Source organism: Sminthopsis crassicaudata, chromosome 1 (genome assembly GCF_048593235.1).
Source record: "Sminthopsis crassicaudata isolate SCR6 chromosome 1, ASM4859323v1, whole genome shotgun sequence".
NCBI classification, from domain to species: Eukaryota; Metazoa; Chordata; class Mammalia; order Dasyuromorphia; family Dasyuridae; genus Sminthopsis; species Sminthopsis crassicaudata.
This window is the reverse complement of record NC_133617.1, coordinates 517,699,541-517,719,310: the sequence shown is the minus strand read 5'-3', so window position 1 is coordinate 517,719,310 and position 19,770 is coordinate 517,699,541. Positions and strand designations below refer to the sequence as shown.

The window sequence follows — 19,770 nt, the reverse complement described above, 5'->3', positions numbered from 1 at the left end:
TGGGAAATCAGTTAGCATTACAACATAAAAGTTAATTTGGTTAAAGTATGAAGAAGAGAATGATTAAAGGAAAAGTTATATAGTAAATATACAGAAAAGTAGGAAGCAAAAGGAAAAATACAGAATTCAAGGGGTCCTACTAGGGAACTTGAAAACAGAGGACAAAGATCCTTGGGACCTATTGTGAGGATTTAAAAGAAGCAGGGTGAAGTGGCTAATGTGATGGATACAGAAAACTACTTTGGCAAGGGTACAGAAGCCTGGCTGGAGGAAAGCCAATCTCTTGAAAGGAGACATCTGGTTACTCTAAATGTTTTCCCATGTTACCAGCCTGTGAAAAGAATAGGCATCAGCCTACTCAGAATTTCCCTTAAAAACACAGATTCTCATAATAAACAAGGGAATAGAAAGAAGACAAAGCATATATTAAATTTTACTTAGACAGACTGATTTCATTTAGACCTCAGCCCTATGGAGACTATACTTCTTTTTAACTCAATTTATTCTTCCTAGTTTTATAAATATGCACCTACCCCTCTTATTGAGTGTACACACTGCTTCTTTAAAATAGAGTTGACAGAAAATTCTAAAATTGAATAGGGATGTGTTTCTGTGCAAGTTTCTATTTTCTTCCTAAATAATAAAATGCTTCAAAACATAATCATTCCATATTTGTTATATTTATATATCAAATATAGAGAATTTCCTAATAGAAAACAAGTTTAAGTTTTTAATGTTTAAATTTTTTAAAATTATCATTATAATTTTTTTAGGTTTACTTTATCTCTTCCAATAAAACAAAAGTTTATCTCATTACTAGTCTTTATTCTTTCTAGAACAAGTTATATCCAACTACCTGAAGCAAACCTATTTTGTACCTTATTGTTCTTGCCCATTCTGCTTGTTTCAGGGATAGATGTTAGAGATGATCTGAGGGTAGCTTTTCTCTGCATATAACAGGCATGCCTCCTTCTCATGGGGGCAAAAAACAAATTGTCCTGTATCTTTCAGACAAACCACATTTCCTATGACAGGAAAAGGTGGAGGTTAAATCTACTAAAACAGTTGCGCTGTAGTAGTTTATTTTCCTTTATTTTTTCAGGAAATGAATAATCAATATATGCGAAGGGAAGTCTTCTGCTGTGAAACCTGTCATGATCTTAAAAGCTTCTGGGAAAAAGAAATTGGCAAGCAAACTTGCTATCGGGAATTGGAAGAAGATCGTCAGGGGAAAAGTGCCCTATCAAAGTATGTAGTGTTCTTTTTGTTTAAATGTTTTTGTTGATGATTTCTGTTTCTTACATCATAATAGTTATTTCCAGTGTCTTTCTCCTTCCCTTTCCGAGATAGCCATCCCAATATAAAAAAAATAGGAATTTTCTGAAGAAAAAAAATATCACAAATGATGGCTATAAAGTGGAAAAAAGACTGAAAACATGTATAATATGTAATATTTATAGATCCCTTACATACACAAAGGGATGGATTGAAGTATCTTTTTATATCTCTTGAGTCCTTCTTGAAAGTTATAATTTTGTCGAATTTACTTTTGATTTTTGGTGTATGATTCCAATATCTTTCCATCTACATTATTGTTAATTATTGTATATATTATATATTTTCTGGCTCTCCTTAACTTCACTTTTACATCAGGAAATAGAGATCTTTTCCTGCTTTATATATGCAATAACAGTGTCTCTGGTTCAAAGAGTATACATATTTGAGTCACTTTATTTGCATAATTCTAAATTGCTTCCCAAAATGGTTCTACTATCTCACAGCTCCACCAGTAATATATTAATATGTCTACCATTCCTCAACTGCTCCACAGCTGAATATTTTTATTTTTGGCATCTTTGCCAATTTATAGGAAGTAAGGTGAAACCTCAGAGTTGTTTTGATTTGCATTTCTCTGTTGTAAGTAATTTAGAACATTCTTTCACACAGTGGTGCAATTCTTCCTTTGAGAACTATTTCTTTATGGTTTTTGGCCATTTATGTATTGGGAACATACGCATATACATGAAAGTATATGTATGTATATATGTGTGTGTTAGATGATTGTGCACTCAATGCAGCCTCTGAAGCTGAGATGCAACAAAATATTGATCAATTCTCTGCTGCTTGTACTAATTTTGGCTTAAAATTAGCACCAAGAAAATACAGGTCCTCCATCAGCCAACATCATACCATCCATATATGAAACCATCAGTTATAGTAAATGAAGGTTTTTTTTTAATAATAGCTTTTTATTTTCAAAATACATGCAAAGGTAGTTTTAAGCATTCAACATTTTCAAAACTTTATGTTCCAAGTTTTTCTCTCTCCCTCTCTCTCCCACCCCTTCTCCTAGACAGCAAGTAATACAATATAGGTTAAACATGTTCAATTCTTCTAAATATATTTTCACATTTTTCATGCTGCACAATAAAAATCAGATCAAAAAGGGAAAAAATTAGAAAATAAAACAATCAAAAAAGGTGAAAATACTATGTTGTGATCCACAGTCAGTTCCTAGTAGTCCTCTTTCTGGATGCAGATGACGCTTTCTATCGCAAGACTATTGAAATTGACTTGAATCACCTTATTGATTGTTGAAAAGATCCAAGTTGATCCTCACATAATCTTGTTGTTGTGTACAATGTTCTCTTGGTTCTACTCACTTCACTTAGCATCAGTTCATGTAAGTCTCTCCAGGCCAAATGATGAAGTTTTGAATGTTGTGGATAAGTTCTATTACCTTGGCAGTATACTATCCAGGGATGTCCCACATTGATAATGCAATTAACACATGCATTGCCAAAGCTAGCTCAGTGTGTGGGAGGTTCTGAAGTAAAGTCTGGGATAGAAGAGGTATTAGACTGGCTACCAAACTGAAAGTCTTCAGAGCCATTGTGCAGACCTATTGTTGTATGCTTGTGAAAAGTGAACAGTACACCTGTGCCATGCCAGGAAACTTAATTGCTTCCATTTTAATTGTCTTAGGAAGATTCTGAGCACCACCCGGCAGGATAAGATACCAGACACTAAGGTCCTTTCTTAAACTAAACTGCCAAGAATTCAAACTCTACTGCAGAGAGCATAGATCTGTTGGACTGGCCACATTGTTTGAATGCCAAAAAAGATGATTTTTATGGAGAACTCACACGGGGGAAGTGCTCACAAGTTGGTCAGAAAAAGCAACAAGGATACTCTCAAGATCTCACTTAATACAATTTATTGTATGCCATGGGAGACACCGGTACAGGACCAATCAGCATTGCTTGTTCTTGTTAGAGAAGGTTCTATGTTCTATGAGAAAAGCAGAATTGAATTGGTCCAGGAGAAACGTGAAATGCTCAAAATTGGAGAAGTTGCCCCAGGGATATATTGTATAGGGATATAGGGATAATTGTGTCAAAGAATTATGGGCTTGCATTGGTCTGATTAGCCACAGTTGGATACACTGTAATTCGACTCTAGCATAATGATATCATTTTGGTCATCTTGGAATACAAAGGAGAAAACCAGCCAGTATATATATATATATGCTTTAATATCTTGGATACTAGATCTTTATAAGAGAAATTAGGTACAACGTTTTTTTCCTATTCAACTATTTCCCTTCTTATCTTGGGTGCATTAGTCTTGTCTGTATAGCTTTTCAGTTTCAGATAACCAATCAATCAATAAATAAACATTGCTAAGTGCCAGGGATACAAAAAAGGAGGATATGATAGTCCCTGTCCTTAAGTCCTGTTAATCTTTTTAAGGAGATTGCAACATGCAAACAAATATACAAATAATCTATAAACAGAATAAAGATGAAATAATTAACAGTGTCCACAGTCAGAGCAGAGGAAAGAGAACATTTTGGACATGAGGAATAGTTAGAGAAAATGCCTGGAGTCAAATCTTGTTTGAGGACCAACCAGGAGGCCAGAATCACTGGATCAAAGGAGGTATAAAAAGCTTGGAAAAATAGGAGAAAGTTACATTAAGACAAACTTTGAATCTCAAACATAACATTTGTATTTCCTCCTGGAGCAAAAGGGAGTCATTGTAGCTTATTGAGTAGAGTGATGACATCATCCATGATCGGATCCATGCTTTTAATCAAAGTTATCTCTTTTATTTTTTATGATCACCTCTGTCTCTTGTTTGATTAAAAATACATCTCCCATCCAAAAATTGTAAGAAGTATGTAAAGCTTCTAATTTTTTAATAGTCTGATCATCAATGTTAAGTTACATATCAATTTAGAATGCGTTAAAATGTTTTCTTTTTTTTTTAAGCAAGACTTTTCTCTGAAAATATGTATTTTAGTGAGAGAAATATAGAGAATCTTCATATAAACCATGTGAAAATTGGGCATGACTCCTGACAAACTATGTTTACCTTAGGGTCTCTGCAGAATGTTTGCCTATACATATATGTATATATATTTTGAAAATATCAGTATGTCTTGTGTACTCATTCATTCCACTTGGTACATCACAGTTTGACTCATTCTTCTCTAAGAATGTTTAGTTTTCCTGCAAGCAATAACATATTAAAGATAATATATTCTTTATTTGAGCCAACAACAAAAACAAAGACAAATCTCTAACCAGGTCCGTTATCAGGAATTCTCTTTCCTTTTCTATATATTCAAAAACCCTTCTCAAACCAGTAGAGTGATAGGTCTAAATTCAGTGCATGTAGTTCCCTATTGAGTCAATCTTTCTTTACCTTTGAGACAGTACAGATGATTTAACCTTCAGAAATATCCTAAATCCAATTAAAACAGTACCTTTTGATCTCATAAATTGAATCATAGCTCTAGATATTGAAGGGAGGGACATTAGGGTCCATCTTTGTTATTAATTCATTTTTCAGTTGTGTCTAACTCATTGTGATCCCAGTTGGATTTATCTTGGCAATGATACTGGCATGGTTTTCCATTTCCTTCTCCAGCTCATTTTACAAATAAGGAAATTGAGGCAAACTGGATTAAGTGACTTGCTCAGGTTCACATGGATTTGAATTCAAGAAGACGAGTCTTCCTGACTCTAGGACCACTGCTCTACCCACTGCTAAACCTAGTTGTTCCAGAGGCTGTTTAGAGCTCTTTACTTTATAATTGACGAAACAGAGATTTAGACCTCAGGCTGAGTGACCCAGGAAAGTTCAGAGGTAGTATCAGAATCAGAAGTGAATTCACAGGTAAAATTCAATGAATATTCCCTGTTAAATCCAAAGTCTCTGTGCCTGTTTTTCATCTCAGTTTCTCTCAGTGATTTATATATTTCAAGGGTCAGTTCAAGTAGGTGAACCCTGTCATTACTGAACTATCAATTTCTGTGATCTCCACTGATACTGTGACTTTGAAGTTGTGATCAGTAAAGAGCCAACATAGCCCCTATTTATCATTTTAAGTGTATATAGGATCAATTTCTCTCCTTGTTGCCTCATCTAGTTTTTTAATCCACATAAGAACATTGTTGTTACTTTATTTTCTATTCATTAAGACTAGTATTTGTTAACCTTGAATGAATATAATGATAGGTATAATTGGTCAACATTTCTATTAAGGTCCATTGTAATATGGACTGAAAACATTAAATTATTCATGCATATTTGGCTTAGGATATCAATTTATGGTCTTTAACTCAGTGGCAAAATGGATAGAGATCTGGGATGCAACCAGGAAGACCTGAGTTCAAATATGACCCTAGACACTTCTTAGATATGTGACTGCCTCTATTTCCTCAATTTTAAAATGGGAATAATAATAGCAACTACCTCCTAGAGGAACAAATGAGATAACAATTGTAAAGTGCCTGACACAAATTAAGTATTTGATAAATTATAGTTTCCCTTCTTCCTTTCATAACAGAAAAAAAATAATATTCTATTTTAAGTCTTAGAGGGGAAAATTATCTTCTACTTAGAAAATTGTTGTGTAATTATATAATAATTAATAAATCAATTGACCAACAAGTCAAATTAACACATATTTATTAAGAATTTATTATGCGCCAGGTGAATGATAAAGTGTTGAGAATATAAAAGGCAGAGTCTGCCCTCAAGGAATTCTCAAGTAACTCAGGGGAGATGACATGTAAACAAACAACTATGTACAAGTAATTACTTATGAAGCACCTACTATGTATTAGACATTTTGTGTCATATAAATACATTATTCTTTTCTATCTTGCACCAATGTTACTGAAAATAAATGTCTTAGTAAATTAGCTTCTGAGAACCATAAAAGAAGTTAAAAGAAATAAGGTGAAACACACAAAATGATAGGGAATAAAAAAGCAGAATCAAAAGAAAAAATGGGCAATGAATAGGAATAATATCAATATAGAAAAGCTACAAAATTATGGTCAGATAATAGCTGTCAATGTTAAAGGACATGTTCTGATTTTTCTCAGTCAAGAACAAACCCTGAAAAAATGTATTACTTTAGTTTAGAAACCAGTTTGAACCAATTTACTTTGAGCTAAATATTTGCTATACAAAACAAAACAAAACAAAACCTCATTCAAATACATCCTTTTTCTAAAAGGATTGTTTTCTTGTATAATGACCTTATATTCTAAAAACTTTCATAAACCAGTGGGCCCTTCTCACAGGCATTTCTGATGACAATCCCCCTGCCCCTACCCTCACATACATACTACTTTTATGGTTCACCCTTGATTTCTAAATAAATGTATCCCATAACTATCTATAAAACTAGAGGTGTCAAATCTACCTCCCAACATCAACAAGCAGCTCCACAAAACTCCCTGGTGCAGGCTCCCAGGTAATTGGGAAATGTTTAACAAAATAAATAGAAATTCAATATAATATAGATAATGTTAATTTGTAGTTTTCTAAGCCAATATGTAGCCCACAGGGATCCATTACTATTTAGTTTAACAACACTTGGGAATCTACCTGACCATTGTCTTCCAATATCTCCTATGATAGTTATGTCCTTCACATTGTGATCTCCCTCCCTGAATTATGGTTTTAATATATCACAGGTTAGCATAAAAAAATTAAATGAGAATTTTGGGGGAATTTTGTGGAATATGTAAATGATACAGAACCTCTGACCAAATACTCAACCCAAATTTTACAATAAGGTATAGTAAACACCCCAAAAAAAGAAAAAGAAAAAAGTTCAAAATTCTTTTATATGAAAGGGTGGCCAAAATTTTACATGGATTTTCCAGATCTTGGGGTGTCATGACCCTAATGCCGGTGATGTGAAAGGGATAACTGTACTTCTCTCTGTCCTTTCTAGGTATAGCCAGAGGCACTTGGAAATCACTACATCTATTAGTTAGCCAGTTAGCAGAGGGTTAAAAAAGTCTGTTGAGGCCCCCTTCTCATCAGAATGTTAAGAAAAATCTTAGTGGTTTTCTTGGTTTTGATTTTGTTTTGTTTTATTAACTTCTAGTTACTCTAGGCCTTCCTGATAATACAACAAAACAACTGGTGTTAGCATCTGTTACTCCCACTCAAACTGAGCTAATACAGCAACATATTCCATCAAAAACTAGGGAGAATAAAAACAAAATGAAAACAAGACTTTTATCACAGAGCTGCTAATTAGCCCACATCTACTGGCTCATTGTCTAAATGAAATTAAGCAAAGTCTAACTCAGTTTAGCAGTCCTGCATCCTACAGACTACTGATACTCACAGCTGTCAGGTGCATCAATACAACCGCACTCTTAAATAAAGGCAGAGCCAGTGAAAATTTTGCCAGTTTCATAAAAAATAACTGTTTGATCACAAAAATACTAATTAGCACAAGCCTGCTGGCCCATTGTCTGAATAAAATTAGTCCAGGCCTAAAGCAAATCATTAAACAAGTGCAAATTAATAGCACACATAGAAAAATAGATTTAGAGCTGGAAGTCATCGGTCATCTATTCCAAAGCTTTTATTTTTACCAACAAGGAAACTGAGGCTTTGAAGGCTCTGATTTTAAATTTATAATATTTCCTACTCTACTCTACTACAATTTAAGCAAAGTTAGATAATGATAGGAGACCAAAACTCAACAAGAAATGAATGACTCAAAACATGTGTTTTCAAACCTTTGAAAACTAGAAAGGCTAGGTTTTTGTTCAATCATGTATAATTCTCCATGACCCCATGGACCATAGCATGACAGGACCTTCTATCCTCCACTATCTCTTGAAGTCTGTCCAAATTTGTAATCATTGCTTCCATTATCTATCCATCTCATCTTCTGCCATCCCCTTTTCCTCAATCTTTCCCAACAATAGGAACTTCTCCAGTGAATCCCATTATATGTTTAAGCTTCAGCTTCAGTATTTGACCTTCCAGTGAATAGTTTGAATTAATTTCCTTAAGTATTGACTGAATTGACCTCCTTTCTCTGCAAGGGACTCTCAAAAGTATCCTTCAACACCACAATTTGAAAACATTGAATTAGAGGCACTCAGCTTTCCTTGTACTACTGGAAAATCAAGGGCATCTTGGACTTTTGTTGACAAGGTGGTATCTCTGCTTTTATGTATGTTTTCCATATTTTCTATAGTTTTCCCTGCAGGGAACAAGTGTCTTTTAATGTCATGGCTACAGTCACCATCTACAATGCTTTCTGAGCCCAAAAATATAAAACTTGAGACTATTTCCATTTCTTCTCCCTCCATTTGCCAAGAAGTTATGGGACCAATCACCAAGAATTTAATGTTTTTGATGTTAACCTTCATGTCATTCTTTATACTCTTCTCTTTCACCCTCAGCAAGAGGTTTCTTAATTCCTATTCACTTTCTGCTATCAGAGTTGCATATCTGCATATGAGATTGTTGATATATCCTAAGAATGCTAGTTAAATTTATACTATTAACTTTTCACAGAAACTTCTAAAATTCTCTTTAATGTTTTAGTTGGAAAGAGGACTTCAGCTAACAGTTGATTTAAATGTTTATATTAGTCTATTTTAAGAGTGACAGACATAGATTTAAGGTATTTTATTGATGATTTTTGTTATTTTTTTAATCTCTATAACTTCCCAACAATATGTCATTCCCAAACTCTTCACTTGTAACAAAGAGAAATATACATCAAACAAATCAACACATAAATCCTGTCTGATAGAGATATTCATCATTCTATATTCATAGTACACAAACTCTCTAAAGAAGGAAATAGTCTTCAGAATCAATCTTCAGGAATCAAGTTCCTACATAATAAATACATTATCCTGAATCTAATTTGTTCTTTATTTCTTTTTGCTTTATTTTGATTATTGTGTATCTTCTCATGATTCTGCTTTCTAAACTTATAGAGTGAGTTTTTATACAAAAACAATGTATATCATAATAGATGTAGAACTTGATTTCAAAACCTAATTCTTCTGCTTCTTGTACAATCTTGGGCAAGAATTCTCTGAGGTTCATTATTCTTTTATCTAAAATGAGTATTTAAATCAATAGACATAAGGAGACTTCCAGCTATTCATCTATAATTCAGATTTGGATTTTTAGGTTTGGGGGAGATATTGGAAGGAGTAGTACATATCTGTTACTTCTAAGCTATAAGAAGATCTCACTCTGCTGTTGTAGTAATCATTAATATCGTCAAATCAAAAATTTCCCACAGCTCCCATATTTTAGAGAGTTACCCAGGACCTAAAAGGTTAAGTGATGACTTAGCTAGTATGTCAGAAATAAGACTTGAAAACCAAATCCTCTAACTCTAAGATAGATTTATTCCCCTCTACAGCATCTTGCCACTCAAGCTAAGTAAAGATGGCTGGTTAATTCATGGAATCCAAACACTATGCTTAATAGGCCAAAAAGTCAATGTCTAATTAGCTTTTCTATTATCACAGAATCTATCTCTTCTTCTAATCATTATCCTGACAAGCCCAGCCTGAAAATTATCAATCAGCTAATTAAAAAATTATTAAGTATCTACTATGTAAATATAAAAACAGGCAAAAGATAAGTCCTGACCTCAAGGACCTTACAATCTAATGGTGGGCTACAGAGTAATACAATCATATTAACATATTGTTGAGGTTTGAGAATTGAGGGTTGAGAGATCCTCTAACAGCAATAGGATCCCCTTGGCCCATGGCAGACTTTGTGAAAGAATTTGCAAACCCCAATGAATATAGGCACCAAATAATGGGTTTATTTATACTAAGAAAATAGCTTTCTTAGCAGGCAAACTTCTGTTAGGAATTAGCCAAGGTTTACACTGAGAAAGACCCAGTGAGCTAAATCCAGAAGGGCATTTAGCAAAGATTGGGGTTCAGTCTTATTTTATTAGTCTTCTGAGGTTTGAGGCTTCTTTGATCTTTGGACCCAAGCTGGGGGGCAATCTCCAGATGAATCTGAGAGACTCATTTTCAATTCAATTCAAAATTGAATGAGATTACTTATCTTGGGAGTTTCTCTCCTGGAGAGGAGGGTGTGCCCCTCCCAGAGGTCGGGATGATTTGAGACCCTGAATCACTCTTCCTCCAAAGATTCCTTTCTGATTCTTCTCCCACAAATTAAAGGGGACACAATTTACATCACCAGAAGTGTTGAGGGAGATTTAGGGAAAACACAATGGTGAAGGAGTGATGATATCAAATAGTAACATCTTTGCATTTTATATATATGCAAATGCTTGTGTTGGTATTAAAACATGAAAACTCAGAAATGTCAGAAGTGAGCTTTGAGTTTGAGCAATAACTCCACAAATAGTTGTCCCTCAAATTTAATAGGAACAGTTTGTGCACAAAATTATTCAACAAATTAAATCCAATGCCTTTTCAAATCAAAACCAAAAAAAGAAAAAGCAAATATATTCCCTCTACTATTCAGTCAGGACAATCTTTCCTGATCTCATGGGATAAAAACAAAAACTCTTTGAATTTGGAAGGATTCATTAAAATTTGGGGTTATCTTCCCTGTGTTAGCATTCCTTGCATTATTTTGACTTTCATAATCAAAGATGGTTTCAGAAAAGTACATATGAAGCAGTGAACCTACCAGTTCAGTAAACTTCAAAGATTGATGGAAGCATTTAAAAGAAGTAAGATACCCAGCAGGTGGCAGTAGGCAGTCTGAATAATCACAAGCTAAATTAATATGTAATTTGGTAAGCCTATCTTATTTGATGAATCTATATTGTTTAAGGCTAAATCTTAGCATTACATAGGGACTAAATACCACAAATTGAATCACTATTTTTTTCTCAATAGTATTTTATTTTTCCAAATACATGTAAAAATAGTTTTCAACATTAATTTTCTGAAGATTTGTGTTCCAAATTTTCTTGCTCCTTCATCAAGGTACCCCTCTCCAATACAGCAAGCAATTTTATGTAGATTAAATATACGCAATCCTTTCAAATGCATTTCCCTATTTTTCATGTTGTAAAAAAAATGAGGAAAAAAAAACAAACACAAAAGGTAAAAATACTGTTCTTCAATGCAAATTCAGCCTCTATAATTCTCTTTCTGTGTTTTTTTTTCTTTTGTGTTGGCTCTTGTGTATTGTCTGCAGCTTCTGCAAAACTCCCCAAAATTTTCCATTTCATTTTTATGATAACCCAGGATATAGCAATCTTGATGAAGAAAGGTTCAATGTGAAGGGATAATGGTATTTTTGAGGCTTATTGGAAAAAGTTGTAATTTTTATGACTTCGGTTCAAACTGGTAGTAGAAAATAATCTGCTCACCTCAGTTTAGCAAGGAAAGAAGGCTGAAGAACTTCAAGTTGAAGGGTAAGTAAAAGAGTAAAACAAAAAAAGGACTTAAAAAACATCGATGTGATGGCTACTCAAGGGACCCTTTTCAGCACCCTAGTGATGTTCCACTCTACTTCCTCCGTGGTTCTCTCCTAAACTACAGCTGCTATATGGAGATAACATCTGCTATTACATTTTTTCTCTGAAAGACTGCTTTTGCTTCTGCTGCAGTTATCATCTGCTATGGTTCCTTTTTCATCCAAGAGAGTATTAACAGTTTTCTGTGAGATTACTTTAGGCCAACATTCTTAGAGATAATCAATACATTTTCACTTCTTTTAGAAATCAAGCCCTCAAGTACACTTAGTCCACACAAAAGTAACTCTCAGGTACCTGTTAAATATCATTTATTTATTTATTCATTAGTTTATCTTTTTAATAATTTATTCCATCATTTACTTAATTATTTAATTTATTTATTACACACTTAATTTAATTATTACACACTTTTTATGCATCTAGTCATTTGTTTGATTGTTTAGTCATCTATATATCTGTATGCATGTTTGCATGTATGTTTGTTTCTTTGTTTTTACTATATTCACTACTACCCCTGACTCAACTTTCAAAGAGAAGTTATTAAGTCCTAGCTTCTACTTAGATTACCTAAGTCATTTACCTGAAACTCACATTAAGCATTAGATCATGCACATTAGCTTTCATAAATCCAAAGGAGGCATTTGACAATCCTGGAAGGTGAGGGGTAGAACTGTCTTTTGCCTTCTATTTTTGCTACTATGGCAGAGAATGTTATTTCTGTTATAATGCTTAGTGAATATGCAAATTATGAAGAGGCAGCACGATATGAACAAAAGAAACATTAAGAAAGACCCTGTTCAGATACTTTAAGATCATACATAGAAAAGAGGCATTGCTCAAACAACAAATAATATTCATCAATTAAAAATGGCATATATAATGGCATAAGCAAAATTCAATAAATAACAGTATTTACAATAGTGCTCTCTGGCTTCCATATTCGATTCTTCGTTTATAAAGCAGCTTGGTTGCTCAAGGATAGAGCAGTGAGCCTGGAATTAGAACACCTGAGTTCAAATCTGGCCTTATAACCTTGGTCAAGTAACTTAACTTTTGTTTACCTCGGTTTCCTCAACTGTAAAATGGGGATAACATCTATTTCCCTGAACCTTCAGTGCATCATAAAAATACTTTGAATTGTTAATAACTGCATAAAACTGAATTTATCTGTGTCCTTACTGAGCCAAGAAACCCGCATCTCTCTAAATTTTGATTGTACTTTACTTTTGATGAAATTGAATGCTACTTTCCTAGAGATGGATAAACAATCCTGTTGGTATACCTTTTGGCTGGGACTTTCCAGCATGGCATGCCCTCATCAGAGAAGATGCTATGCTATATGAGCAAAGCAGAATTGAATTAACTCAGAAGAAGCTTGAGATGGGCAGTTATAGAATCCATCTCATCAGTTATAGAATCCATCTCAAATGTTCACAGGGACTATTTCTGTCAGACCTGTGGCAGAACATTCTGAGATTGTATTGGTCTGATCATCCATAGTCAGACACACTGACACTCAACTCTAACATAGTAATACAGTTTTGGTCCTCTTCAAGAATGAAGGACAACAACCAACCAACCAAACAATCTCCCTAAATCATTGTGAGGATCAAATAAGATAATATTTGTAAAGCACTTACCACGTAGTAGGAACTTAATAAATTCATACTTCCATCCTTCTATACATCTATAAATCAATCTCATTTGTTAAATATCTGTGTATGCAATCCACTGCATACTCATAGATAAGTCATAAATTTATTCCCTAAAAACATGATACTAAGTGAAAGGTTATAGGAGGGAGCTAATCCAATAGGAAAATGTCATAAATGGTCCATAAGCAAAAGACATTTATGTGAAAAAGATCAAGGATTTTGATGAACTATGACATCAATATGAGTAAATAGTAGAACATAACAGTTAAAATAATTAATGTTTGTTACATAAGTTGCATGAAGAAAGGCATAGGATCTATTATTCTGGTCTATTCTGCCTCATTCAAACAGGCAGATGTGCTCAGTAGTACAATAGCCATTATAAGGCACCACATTTCAGGAAAAACATTCAGAAACTTGAGTATGTCCAAAATAGATTGAACCAAATAGAGAGAGGTCTGAATAGGATTTCATAAGAGGACTGGTTTTACTGAGGTCAATTCAAAAAGCATTTGGCTCCCTCCCCCTCCCTCTCCCCCTCCCTCTCCCTCTCCCTCTCCCTCTCCCTCTCCCTCTTCCTCCTTTTCCCTCTCCCTCTCCCTCTTCCTCCTTCTCCCTCTCCCTCTCCCTCTCCCTCTCCCTCTCCCTCTTCCTCCTTCTCCCTCTCCCTCTCCCTCTCTCTCCTTCTCCCTCTCCCTCTCCCTCTCCCTCTCCCTCTCCCTCTGTGTGTGTGTGTGTGTATATATATATATGTATATATATATATATATATATATATATATATATATATATATATATATAGTACTATACTACGTGAAAAAGATACAAAAGCAAGAGACAAAACAGTCTCTCTCTCAGTGAGTTTATGTTATACTGAGAGGGTACTCAAATCACACAGAAAAGTTAATGTAAGATATAGACAAAGTAAAATTAATTTCAGAATGGAGGTCTAATGGAATACTAACTATACTCATAGGTTCAAGAAAGAAGCAGCAAGACAACAAAGACTTGAAGGCACATAGTAAAATGAAAAAAAAAAATCCCAAAGCACTAATAATTAGAGAAATGAAAATTAAAGTATCTTTAAGGTTCTATTTCACATTCATCCACTTCATGGAGTTGCCCCCCCCCAAAAAAATGGAAAATGATGGCTGCTTAAGGTTCTACAAGAAAACAGGCACATTTACACACCTTTGGCAGAACTATGAATTGGGCTTGCTATTCTGACAAAAAAGATTGTCCAAAAGGGTTCTAACCTATTGTTTGATCAAGCAGACCACTGCTAGGTTTATACCTCAAAGAGATCAAAGAAAAAGAAGGACTCATTACATTCAAAAATATTTATAGCAGCTCCTTTTGTTATGGCAAAAAAAAAAAAAAAAACCAGATGCCCATCAATTGAATGAATAGCTGAACAAAGTATCATATGTGAATTTATTGTAATACCGTTGTGTTGTAATAAGTCATGAAAACAGCAGTTTTATAGAAAATTGGGAAGATTTGTTTGAATTGAGGCAGAGTAAAATGAGTAACAACAGGAGAACAATTTTGTAAAATAACAGCATTGTAAAGATGAACAATTTTAAAAGGTTTGAGAATTCTTAACACAATGAGTAACTACAATTCCAGAAGACTAATGATGATGCATGCTCTCTACCTACTGATAGAGACATTAAGAATTTGGGACATAAAAGACCTTTTTGACATTATAAATGGGAAATTTTATTTTGCCTGATTATGTATATTTGCTACAAGAACTTTGATTTTTTTTCTAATGGGGGAATGGTGGTATAGGAGGAAGAAAAACTAGACCTTTTTAATGGGAACAAAATCAAAGTTAAAAAAATGAAACACTAGGTAACATCAGTTGAGGAATACCTAAATAAAATTTGGTACATGAATGAAATGTAATATCAATATGTCATAAAAAATAATGACCATGGAAAAATGAAAGAGGTATGAGAAGACTTATTTAAATTAATGCAGCATGAAATAAATAGAACTAGGAATACAATAAAGTAAGGAAAAAGAACAATCAAAAAACAAACTGAAAACTAAGGAACTATAATGATTATGTTTGTCCTTGGAGAAGAAATAAACAAACGCCATCATCCCTTCCCTGTAGAAGTGGGGGCTCTTGGATGTAAGGTATTTGCTACCAGACTCAGTTGATGTGTTGGTTAGCTTTGCTCAGTTTCTTTTAATTTGTTTTTTTCAGTCTTCTAAATTGTTAAACGATATATATCCTTTGACCCAATCATAGCATTGCAAGGCTTGCTCGGTGGAGTTTGAGGTTTATACAGAAATGAAATTAATGCAAAAAGAAAGCTACCAGTGAAATAAAAAAGAGGAACAGGTGAGAAAGAATGTTTATTTTCAAACAGAATCGATTTATGTAGTATTACATAGTATTATAGCTATCTTTGAAAACATTTGAAGGATTGTCATATTGAAGATAGATGCAACTTGTTCTGATCATCCTCAGAAAGCAGGATCAGAAGAAAAAGGCGGAAGCTGAAAAGAAGCAGATTTATATATAACTAAAACCTTTCTAATGATTAGGATCATCCCAAAGAAGAATGGACTTTTCCAGAAAGCAGTGAGTTTCTCTCTTCATTAGATTTCTTTAGTGTGTGCATGATTACTTTTTCCAGAACTGCATAAAAATTATTTGTGTTCAAATTGAACTGAAGCAGGTGTTAGGTAACTTTTGATATTTCTTCCAACTCATGACACATAAGTTTAATCAAAAAAGAGAAAATGTGGGAGAGAGATATTTAATGAAGACTATTAAGAAAACTGTCATGGGAAATTCTAGTTCAGTACAAGCAAGCACATTTTTTCCAATAGCATTTTATTTTTTCAAATACATGTAAAGATAGTTTTCAATATTTATTTTTATTATAAATTCATGTCCTAAATTTTTCTCACTTTCTCCCTTACCTCTCCTCTTCCCAAGGTAGCAAACAATCTGCTATAGGTTAAATACATACAATCTTTTTATACATATTTCCATATTTGTCAAGTTGTGCAAAAACAATCAGACCAAACCACAAGAAAGAAAAAGAAAAACAAAAGGTAAAAATATTACGCTTCAATCCACATTTATGGTTCTCTCTTTGGATGCGATTGGCATTTTCCATCCCAAGTCCACTGGAATGGCTCTGAATCACTGAATCACTGTATTGTTGAGAAGAACCAACTCGATCACAGTTAATCATCATATAATCTCCCAAAGGGGCACATAATTATTTCTCAAAATAAGTTGGAAATAAATTTAGTACATTTTCTAGATCTACCTTGACATGGTGTCTATAGACTTTATAACAAGAGAGAGAGAGAGAGAGAGAGAGAGAGAGAGAGAGAGAGAGAGAGAGAGAAAGAGAGAGAGAGAGAGAAGAGAAGAGAAGAGAAGAGAAGAGAAGAGAAGAGAAGAGAAGAGAAGAGAAGAGAAGAGAAGAGAAGAGAAGAGAAGAGAAGAGAAGAGAAGAGAAGAGGGAGAAAGGGAAAGAAGAATGGGGACAAACAAGAAGAAGGAAGAAGAGTAGAATAGGAACAAGAACATTACTAGTAGCTTCTCTTCTCTCTAGAAAGACAGCCATCTAACCAAGTCAGCTCACTTTTTCATATATTTCTATTGCTGGATACTTCCTTGTGAGTATTAGGGACAATATATTTTATTCTCCATTTCAAGTTTTATAAGATCTGAAGGTCAGCACAATATCTTCCTTCCTCTTTCCAAAGATCAATTCAGTTTTGAATTAAGAGGGCCTTGCTCTCTTTATAATAGAAAGCTACCTCCTCAATCTGACCCATTGGGAACTTTTCTCAGGAACCAAATTACAGAATTGTTATAGTGAGAAATCATTTTTCTAACCCTTTATATCTCCTTCCACTTAAATTCCATACATTTAGAAGGTAACTGAGTGTCAGATACTAATGATATTGTCAAGGATGAGTGCACAGACAGGCTTCTAACAGTTTCAGAATTGTTAGATAAAAAGGTATTTGACAAAAACCTATAAGAAATGAAAACTAAGCCATTGCTTGCCTGCCCTGTAAAAATGAGCAAACTTTAGTTTTATTTTTACCACTTTGAATTTGGATAAAAACAGATTTTATTTTTTTCCTGGAGAAGGTTCTTCAAATGATATTTTTTCAACAATATTTTTCCTGATCATCATTCTTCCCTTCTGTTCCTTTGTTGTGCCACAATTCTCTTTTAATGTCCAGACTCAGTTTCCCTAATTATCCTGACTCAGTCCTACCTCAGTTTCCCTAAGTGTTCTGCTTCAGTTTATAATTGGTCTGTTCAACCTCCCCTCCCTCCTAATCATGATGATCCAAATAAGGCATCATCAGAATGTAGCGTGCCTCTCCCCATCTGTAATCCCAATTATCAGATATCCCCCAAGCCTCCCCCCACCCTATCAGAACTGGATTATCAAAGTCCCGTTCCCACTCTCAGAACCCTTACTCCACCCCTGCCTCACTCTACCCCCTGAGTGTGAGCTATGTGTATATAGGTCATTGAGAACTCACATTGTTTGCTGGATTCTTGGAGACTTTAGTCTCATTCAGTCCTGGGACCAAACCATGGATGCATTTGGTCCCAGTAAATCTCTCCCTTTTAAATAAATTATTAAATACTTTCTAATCTCTATCTTGCCTCAGTTTCTCCGGCATTACACCTTTAGTTCTTTGTCCACTAAGATCATAAATATTTAAAAGCACATTAAGAATAAAAGATCCAGGGGCAGCTAGGTGGTGCAGTGGATAGAACACCAGCCTGGAATTCAGGAGGACCCGAGTTCAAATGTGGTCTCAGACACTTAATACTTCCTAGCTGTGTGACCCTGGGCAAGTCACTTAACCCCAGCCTCAGGGAAAAAGGGGAAAAAAAAGAATAAAAGATCCCAAAAATTTTATATCATGATATCTAAATCAATATATGGGCACCAATATAAAACCATGCATGGTCCAAGAGGACTTTTCTTGACTCTGAGACACCAAGATAAATGCACTGACTATCTGTATAATTTGTGTCTTCTTAGGCTCAGAGATGAATGGAAGCAGATGTTGGAAAAAAGGTTAAAGATGCTGGACAATCCTGATGAGAATGAAAAGCCCACCAGTGCCAACTGAAAACTCCTTACATTTGAGAGAATAATGAACTGAAGTCATTTATCTTTGAGAATTCAGTGCAAATGCTTGAATTGCTTTGATTAACTAAATGGAATGAGTACTGTTTGTTTTCCCATTTGTGAAGGGATTAGAATATGAACCTCTTCTAGTGTTAATGGAAGCTATTAACCAACCCAATATTCTGTGTATACATAACCTCAAATATATCAAAGAGCTCCAGACTTAACTAATGTAGGCAGTGCTCTAGATTAGCACCATATAAAAGTTTCAAACATCTAGGCACAAGAATTCATTTCCATGTAATTATCCCCTCATTTTGAAATTGAAATCCTTTACATTTCAAGAACACCTAAGTGCCAGTCTTAATGGTAATGTCCCTAACAATAGATGATAATTCTGTTTTTTCCTTTCTCCTAGACAATTAGATTCTTGAAATTATCTTTTTTTTCTTTCTTTCTCCTTTCTTTTTGTTGTTTTTTTTTTGTTTGTTTGTTTGTTTGTTTGGTAGCACAGACTATTACAAATTCATTAAAAATGTAACTGGAAAATGAATCACTCTAATTTTCCTTTCTCTTTATGTTTTTTGGCTCTACTTCTACAAAAAATATATTAAAATGGTTGAAGGCATTCTTTCACAATGTGTCCCTAGAAAAACTAAAGCAGATGAGTCACTGTGAGTCAGAACTTACACAAAATCATGGTTTACAAGACCTCCTTCCCATATGAATACTTTTACTAGCAGTCTTAAGCCGCATTGGGATTTTTTTAAATAATTGAACATAATAATAAATAAAGTGATACAAAAAAATCATATGAACCATGTATAGTTGGGCAAAATTCACTCAAACACTCACCAGTGGGGAATATGGCATGTGTATACAAAGAACATAAATAATCAGGGAATAGATAGATAGATAGATAGATAGATAGATAGATAGATAGATAGATAGATAGATATGGAAAACACACACAAAGAACCAATGTGATCAGGTCACATTTGTGGACAGCAAATACATTAGAAATTCTGGAATCTATGGCATCCTTATAGCTACAAATATCTTAACTAAAAAGAACATACCTCTGATGCTAGAATTGCGAGTATCATCTAGTAATATGCTGTCTACTACTCAATGCTTTGTTTCATATTTCCACAGGACAGTTTGTTGTCTCTATTGGGAACTGTATTTC

The 19,770-nt window shown here is 34.2% G+C and overlaps 1 protein-coding gene across 1 annotated transcript in view; it reads left to right on the top strand.

Moving 5' to 3' along the window:
• The window catches only part of LOC141555149 (protein FAM240B-like), a 46,045-nt gene extending 26,860 nt beyond the window's left edge, over positions 1 to 19,185 (top strand). The window contains exons 2-3 of the mRNA XM_074287796.1: positions 1,103 to 1,248; positions 18,492 to 19,185. Coding sequence (XP_074143897.1) covers positions 1,106 to 1,248; positions 18,492 to 18,582 — 234 coding nt within the window. The 5' untranslated portion in view covers positions 1,103 to 1,105 and the 3' untranslated portion in view covers positions 18,583 to 19,185. The remainder of the gene's footprint in view (positions 1 to 1,102; positions 1,249 to 18,491) is intronic.
• Positions 19,186 to 19,770: the final 585 nt, after the last annotated feature.